The 8,362-nt window shown below is 41.5% G+C and overlaps 2 protein-coding genes across 3 annotated transcripts in view; both read left to right on the top strand.

The window, feature by feature from the left end:
* The window catches only part of LOC148952624 (major facilitator superfamily domain-containing protein 6-A-like), a 747,865-nt gene that overhangs the window by 685,228 nt on the left and 54,275 nt on the right, over positions 1–8,362 (top strand). The window lies entirely within an intron of this gene.
* Positions 1–8,362, top strand: part of LOC148952625 (uncharacterized) — a 184,708-nt gene that overhangs the window by 127,568 nt on the left and 48,778 nt on the right. The window contains exon 4 of the mRNA XM_089088644.1: positions 5,979–6,608. Within this exon, the coding sequence (XP_088944770.1) occupies positions 5,979–6,608 (630 nt within the window). The remainder of the gene's footprint in view (positions 1–5,978; positions 6,609–8,362) is intronic.

Raw genomic sequence — 8,362 nt, 5'->3', positions numbered from 1 at the left:
TGTGTTTGTTTTGTGTGTGTGTGTGTGTGTGTGTGTGTATTTTTGTTTTCGTGGGTTTGTTAGTTTTTTTGAGTTAATTTGCTAGTTTTTGTGTGTGTGTGTGTATTTGTTTTTTTTTTTGTACTTTTTGGTGTGTGTGTGTGAGTTTTAGTGTTTGTTTTTGATTATTTGTTTTATTTTTGTGTTTGTGTGTGTGTTATTGTTTGTGTGCATGTAAGTTTTTGTGTGGATGTAAGTTTTCGTGTGCATGTGTAAGTTTTTGTGTGTGTGTGTGTGTGTAAGTTTTTGTGTTTGTTAGTTTTGTTGTGTGTGTGTTAGTTTTAGTGTGTGTGTGTGTGTGTAAGTTTTTGTGTGTGTGTTTGTGTGTGCTTGTTTTTGTGCGTGTGTGTGTGAGTTTTTTTTGTGTTCTTGTGTTTGTTTTTTTGTGTGTGTGTGTGTGTTTATGTTTTTGTGTGTGTGTAAGTTTTTGCGTTTGTGTGTGTAAGTTTTTTTGTGTTTGTTTGTGTATGTTTTGTGTGTGTGTGTGTGTGTGTGTTAGTTTTTGTGTGCATGTTAGTTTTTGTGTGCATGTATGTTTTCGTGTGTGTAATTTTTGGCGTGTGTGTGTTAGTTTTGTTGCGTGTTTAAGTTTTCGTGTGTGTGTGTGAGTTTTTGTGTGTGTGTGTAAGTTTTTGTGTGTGTGTAAGTTTGTGTTTGAATGTTTGGTGACCGGGGGGAGGACCTTTGGGGCCTAGGGAGGGCATTTAGGGATCCGGAGGCCCGTGAGGATTGAGTGGTCTTTTGGGAGCCCGGGGGACCTTTGTGGACCGGGGAGGGCCCTTGGGAGCCCGGTGGTCTTTTGGGAGCCCTGTGGGCCTTTGGAGGTCCGGGGGGCAGTTGGGGGCCTGGGGGACTTTTGGGGCCCGGTGCCGGGCCTTTGGGCCCCCGTTGGGCCTGTGGGAGCTCGATGGGGCTTGGGGGGGCCCGGGGAGGGCCTTTGTGGCACCGGGTGGGCTTTGGGGGGTCTGGTGGACCTTTGGGGACCGGGGAGGGCCTTTGGGGCTCGGGTATGGCCTTTTGGGGGGCGGGGGGCCCTTGGGGACCCCGTGGGTCCGGGGGGAGTCGGGGGGCCGTTGGGGGGCGGGGGGGCGGCGGTGGGAGGTCGGGGGGGCGAGTGGAGAGCCGGGGGCACGGGGGGGGACGATGGGAGGGCCTGTGGATGCCGGGGGAGGACCTTTGGGTGGCCCGGGGATTGCCTTTGGGGGTCTGGGTGGGCCTTTGGGGGCTCCGGAGGCCCTTTGAGACCTTGGCGGGCCTTTGGGGCGGAGGGCCGGGGCACAGGAGGGCCTTTGGGGCACAGGGCGGGCCTTGGGGGCACAGGGAGGGCCTTTGGGGCACAGGGAGGGCCGTTGTGGGCGTGGGGGACATTTGGGGACCGGTGGAGGGCCTTTGGGATCCCGTTGGTCCTGCGGGAGCTCGATGGGCCTTTGGGGGCCCCGAGGATGGCCTGGGGGGGGCGGGGGGGGCCTGGGGGGGCGCCGGGGGCCCTTCGCGCGCTTGGGGGGCCTTTGAGGACCGGGGGGGCTTCCTTCGGGGCACAGGGAGGGCAGTGGCGGGCCGGGGGGACATTGGGGGACCGGGGGAGGGCCTGGGGGATCCCGGGGGGCCTGCGGGAGCGGGATGGGCCTTTGGGGGACCCGGGGAGGGCCTTTGGGGTTCGGGGTGGGCCTTTGGGGGCTGCGGTGGCCCTTTGAGAGCTTGGGGGCCTTTGAGGACCGGGGGGCTTCCTTCGGGGCACAGGGAGGGCAGTTGCGGGCCTGGGGGACATTGGGGGACCGGTGGAGGGCCTTTGGGATCCCGTTGGTTCTTCGGGAGCTCGATGGGCCTTTGGGTGACCCGGGGATGGCCTTTGGGGGTCTGGGTGGGCCTTTGAGGACCGGGGGCTTCCTTCGGGGTTGGGGTGGGGTATGAGAAGCCTTTGGGGTTGGGGTAGAGGACCTCACAACACTGTTAAAATACAACTTGTGTATTATAACGACCACACTCAAAACCTCTTCCAAAATCTCTTCAAAAATCACCTTTTAAAATGTCTCTAGCTGTTTCGCCGAAATAGTTCCATAAAATAGCTAAAACGGTTTCGCCAAAATTAACCCTAACCGGAATTTCGGCATGTTCCCTTTGTTTGGCATCTCTGCGCCAATGCATTTCAAATTATTTGGAAACCTTTTCGCGCGCTAAGATCAATACGTCTGCTCGGAAACGATTCTCTTGTTAGAAACAACAAATTAATTTCCCTTTCGTGAATCAATTCTCTATAGAACAACAAATTAATTCCCCTTTTGTGCCTATCAATCAATCATGACATCATGTGTGATCTAACTGTTTCTCGGTGACAATTCTCTTTGGAAATGCAAGGACATTAATTAACTTGACGTCATCTGTCAGACATTAATTAACTATTTCCGGGAACCTCATAACATCTGGCTCGAATAACAATAACAAATACTATTTCTGGATCATAACATCTGCCTCGAACAGGAAGGAAGTGTCATTAACTGTTTCTCGGAACCTCATAACATCTGGCTCGAATAACAATAACAAATACTATTTCCGGATCATAACATCTGCCTCAAACAGGAAGGAAATGTCATTAACTTTGCTTCGAACGACAACAACATTTGGCTCGAAAAACAACAACAACATTGACCTTGACATTCGCTGAGAGTGTGTCCAAAACAACAACAACAACATTGATCCCATTAATCACGTGTTCTCTCTCATGACTCTGTTCAAAACAACAACAACATTGACCTTGACATTTTGCCTCGGAAACAATAACAACATTGGCATTCGCTGGGGGCGTGCCAAAAACACACCTGGAGAAAGAGGTCATTGACCCGATTAACGCAATCATTCTCCCTAATGACTCTATGCCCATATAAGGAGTCCCGTCAGCATTAAACTAAAGTTGTAGGTGGCAGCAGGGGTGCGTGATCGGAGTCGGACCCCCATCTCTACTGGTGCACTGTTTCAAACTTTATAGTTATTTGACAAAATTTCTGTTAAAGGGAAAAGAACAACAATAAAGTGTAAGCGTGCTCCCCGTTGAAGGCACCTGCGGAGAGAAAAAGAGAAAGGGGTGCACTGTTTCAAACTTTATAGTTATTTGACAAAATTTCTGTTAAAGGGAAAAGAACAACAATAAAGTAGAACCGTGCTCATAGTTGAAGGCACTTGCGGAGAGAAAAAGAGAAAGGGGTGCACTGTTTTCAACTATATAGTTATTTGATAAAATTTCTGTCAAAGGGAAAAGAACTACAAGAAAGTGGAACCGTGCTCCCAGTTGAAGGCACTTGAGGGGAGAAAAAGAGAAAGGGGTGCACTGTTTCCAACTTTATAGTTATTTGATAAAATTTCTGTTAAAGGGAAAAGAACAACAAGAAAGTGGAACCGTGCTCCCAGTTGAAGGCACTTGCGGGGAGAAAAAGAGAAAGGGGTGCACTGTTTCCAACTTTATAGTTATTTGATAAAATTTCTGTTAAAGGGAAAAGAACAACAAGAAAGTGGAACCGTGCTCCCAGTTGAAGGCACTTGCTGGGAGAAAAAGAGAAAGGGGTGCACTGTTTCCAACTTTATAAGTAATTGATAAAATATCTGTCAAAGGGAAAGAAATTCGAAAAAGTTGCTCTTGGGAAAATGAATAAATAAAATGAAAAATGGAAATAAACTCCTAATATAGTATAAGATGAATATGACCACACTTAAAGCCCTTTGTACTGACAAATTAGATTGTATATTTTCTAATCCTTCGACAATCTAGATTGCAAAAAATCAGTTCCACTGACAACTGGAACCCTTAGATCGTAATCTGGATTGTAAAGATGATGATTTTGGATTGTGAATTTTGCCAGGTTTAAAATGCACTGGAAAATTCATTTTCAATATACTGGTCTTATGTTTTATAAACTTTTTTATTCAACCTGTAATTCTGAATGCCTATTCATAGAACAAGTTTGTCAGTGGAAAACTGCGTAAGATTGAGACAAAAAAAAGAAATGGTTAAGAAAACCTAACATAATTGGTAAATTCACATCTTTTGTGTCACAAAACAAAAGTGATCGTGACAACAATACACTGTAAACCCATCGCAAAAATCGTTCAAGTAGTCAAAAATGAAGCATAAATATTAAATATTAATTAACCTGTGTCGCATTCAGGTTTCCCGAATGGATTCCTTGTCGTTACTAAAGCCATAATTCTTAGAATTTCATTTTATTTGTTATTTATTTTCCCAGGCTGGCAAATCAATTGTCATACTTTACCAGGCTTTAAAGTTTGACAAGATTTGCTCAAAATTAGCTTTGATACAGCCTGGTAAATCTGTATATCATTGTAAACCCTGCTAGGCACGCAGGTGGTATTTTTATCATGTGTATGTGTGTGTGTGTGCGTGTGTGTGGTGGGGGTTAAGTTATAAAATAAAATTTCAATTGATAATTTCAAGCATAAGTTCCAGGAAATCATTGAAAATTTTAGGGTTTTGTTTATGGGGGGAAGGGGCTAGTCTTCACTTCGATGCAGGTCCTTATGCCTTACAGGGATGTTGTTTTAATTTGTAAATGGCTACAGAAAGCATGAACATTTGCAAATTCTTTGTCATTTTTCTTTCAAACCCCCATCAAAGGTCTTCTAAGGTGTTTGATGCGGGAAAAACGATTATTTTGAGGGGATTGTCTATTGCCACCATTGAGTGCCACACATTCTTGAGAGATATCTATGTGTTCGTGTATTGCAATTAATTAAGCTCTTCCCCAAAAAGAAGTTTTCCAAAGAACAGTTATGAGCTTTAATAAACCAAAGATAAGCTAAAATAAAGCTATATAATAACTCAATTTCAAAACCAACAACAATCCCTATCAATAAGACCCTAAGCGAAGAAAAATAGCACTGAATAATGAAGTCAAAATTAAAACGAATGGAAATTATAGCAGACATGAGTAAGAATAGCACCCATTAAGTGTTCTAAAGGCCAGAGCGTCACTTACGCTTTGTTAATAACAAAATATAATTTAGACATTTCCTCATTTACAACATGAATTTGGGAGTTTGTTATTTGTAGTAATAATTTTCGCTAAAGTCTGAGGTAATAACATAGTGACCAGCATTCACACAGGTAAAAAAAGAAATAATTCTATTTGAGATGCCCATTTATTTTGAGTTGAAGGACTTTATCTGATCTGTCATTTCTACAACTGACTGTGGCTCTAATGCCCCCCCCCCCCCAAAAAAAAAACATAAGCACGATTTGTTCAGTTAGAAAAAAATAAAGACTACCAGAATTAAAGAACAAAGGAGCTCTTGCTGTCAGCCGGAGTACTATCGAGTAGGAACAAAACGTTCAATAAGCATTCTAAGCAGGCTTCAGAGAACGCATACTTCAATCGGACAAAGCAGCTGAAATTCATATAGTAACATCACTTGATCCTTTTTTTGCTGGATTAGATCCTTTTATTGCTCATGCTTTCGAACAACTAATGATAGAAAAAATATAGCTCACTTCGTTGCAGAAAATGTTAGATCTTGTTTTTCTTAGTCACGTATTACAGTCCTATGAACCAGAGGTATGTATGGATTAGTGGTGTCCTTCAAGTCTCTGCCCTCCCCTCTTCCATGAGTGTCACTATTTTGACGATTTGATTACCTCTCTTTATGGTTGAAATTTAGCCCCCAATTTCCTCTTCACCCGATTTGCTGGAGGCCTAGTACTATTGAAGCCCATTGGCTGCAAATTTACTAAAATAGTGAAAATGTTTGTTTGTCTTATTTTGATAAAAGTTAAACTCAAATCTATTTACTACTTTTGTAAAGCATTTCCTTGCAACGCCTGGGTTTGAACCTCGGTACCATTTGTTTCCAGCCGCAACTTCAACCACTCCACTGTCGTTGTCCGCTGTTCAGTTAAAATCTATGTACTACTTATTTAAGTTCCTTCTTTCTAGGCATGCTGTCTGACAAGCTTGGTCAATACCGCTACGTTCTAATTGGCACCCTAGTTGCTGCTGTTATATCCCAAACTTGTATTTTATTTGCTGATGCAAAAATTCCTGATGGATTTGAAACCTATAATTCTTCTGCTGTTCTTTACTCTATCCACAATGAAACAGAAATACAAATAACGAGTGATCAATGGAACATGTCAAAATCATTGTCATTAATGAGGATTGTAATACCTCCTAGCGAAATTCAAGATTGTGTTCCTGAAGAAACATTGATAACTTTTACGCTCAAAGAGGAAAAAGGGCTTACCATTACGGGAGATGTAAATTTAGACATTATGGAATGCCTGTCTTCCGTGAAAGTCCACATTGTTGGAATACGGTTTGAAGATAGAATTAGAGATGCTGAATATCAGGCCAGGCATATACGAGGCTTTTGGATTTATTTTTTAGTACGAAGTGTGTCTACAGCAATGCTTGCAAGCTCTTTTTGCTCATTTGATGCAATAACATTAGCTATGATGAAGGAACATAATGGAGATTATGGAAAGCAAAGATTCTTCTCTATGTTTGGACTGGCGACCGTTTCCCCCTTTGTAGGCATTCTTGCTGATTGGTACAGCTCTTTGAGAGGTAATAACTACAATAAAGGGCACTGTAAAAATTAAGGTGCTTTAGTAAAAAAAAGACACAAAGAATAGAGGCTATTTGAAAGAGAGTGGAGTAAGAAAATAACTGGTAATTTACGTAAAGCCAACAGTACCAGCTGCTAGTAGGTTAAAATATTAGGCTTATTTTCCTCACAATATTACTTTTGCTTGCGAAATCACTTTTAGACCAAAAATGCATTTGACCAATAAGTTATATTGAAATCTTTTAAGGTCTGGTAATTTTGAAGACACCTCCCTTCCAGATCCATGTTCTTTTTCTGATCTCTTTTTTGGTTGATTCATTTTTTTTTTATTAAGTAAAATTGTCCATCGATTGATACTGCTTTAACTTAAAGAAAGATTTGCATTGCCCCATTTCACACTATTTCCAAATATAATGGTGACTATTGAAACAGTTGCATCCTAACCCCCTAGGTGTATCAACAGTGGGATAGGGAGGGGTGGAGGAATCGCAAATTAGATTTAGGAAAAAATTCTTTTCATGACACTTTCATTAAAAAGAAATAAAAACAAAGAAATTACTACCTAGATTTTTAAAAGTAAGCATTCCATATATTTTTGTGAGCTAAAACCCTTGAAAACCTCCTTCCAAATTAATTTTTTTTTTTTTTTTAATCTGCCTTATTCTACGTATGGGCCAAAACGCAACTAAAACTAAGTACAAAACCTCATGCAAACCAACAGAGCAGCAAACAAATGTTATATAGCAGGCCTATTAGAAGGACAGTGGAAAGGACACATTTGTCCTTGTAACAACCACTATATATAGAAAGCGTGTTGAATGAGGAATCTTATTTTGCTACTCTTTTATGATTGCTGTGCTTAGTACAAAACGGATATCATAGCGCATAATTACCATATTGATTTCTGCGTTATTCTGAACCTTATTCTTGGGTGTTTGTGTCACCAACCTAAAAATTAGCTTTTTCCGATCCAATTTTCCATTCCTTTTTCAGTTTTTTTTTTTACCGAACTCAACGTTTTTCTAATAAAAAGTAAAGATTGAAAACGAAAATTAAACGAAAAAATCTGATGTCTCTATGCCTATTGAACAGAAAAAAAATTGCTCAAATAATCAGACTGCAGCAGATGTCTCGTATATTTTCAGATTATGTGAAACAAGGACTTTACTGAAAACAGAGAAGCCAATGTCAAAAGCCCAAGAACTTTGCTTTAGGAAGTGAGAGTTGCTTTAGGAGTGTGTTATGCAAAAATAACACACTGAATTTTAAGGCTCTCAATTGTCTTTCACAGGGGAGAATTTCCCACGTTATTTTCTGCGTGGGCTTTCTGGGGCGTAATATGTTCGTGGGGGAAGTTTTTGTGATGAAGTGTCCAGGGATAGTTGTTTGTGGGATAAATTTTCCGGGGGGGGGGGGGTAGGCAAACACTGGTAAAACGGTGTCTCTAAATAATACAACGCCAGTTGTCAGGTATTTCGTACCAGTAAACCCTACTTTAAACAGCACGGATAAACTGGAAAGAAAATCAGCTATTGAGCAGCAATATAATAACAAGAGTATTTTATTCAATACAGCATAGGAAAATTGGACTTTCTATTATCTGACTTGTTGTGCGTTTTGTCCGTAATTATGAAACAGAGATGGGATTTTACCCCCATTTTCTGAGCTGTCTGTCTTATAAGCAAATAAGAGCGTTTATTGTTCATGAAAAAGTGTAATCCTACTATCTTTCAATAATAAATAGATTGAACTA

Source organism: Artemia sp. Qi Xiang Cuo, chromosome 5, assembly GCF_049724085.1.
Source record: "Artemia sp. Qi Xiang Cuo chromosome 5, ASM4972408v1, whole genome shotgun sequence".
NCBI classification, from domain to species: Eukaryota; Metazoa; Arthropoda; class Branchiopoda; order Anostraca; family Artemiidae; genus Artemia; species Artemia sp. Qi Xiang Cuo.
This window is presented reverse-complemented; position numbering and strand designations above follow the sequence as displayed.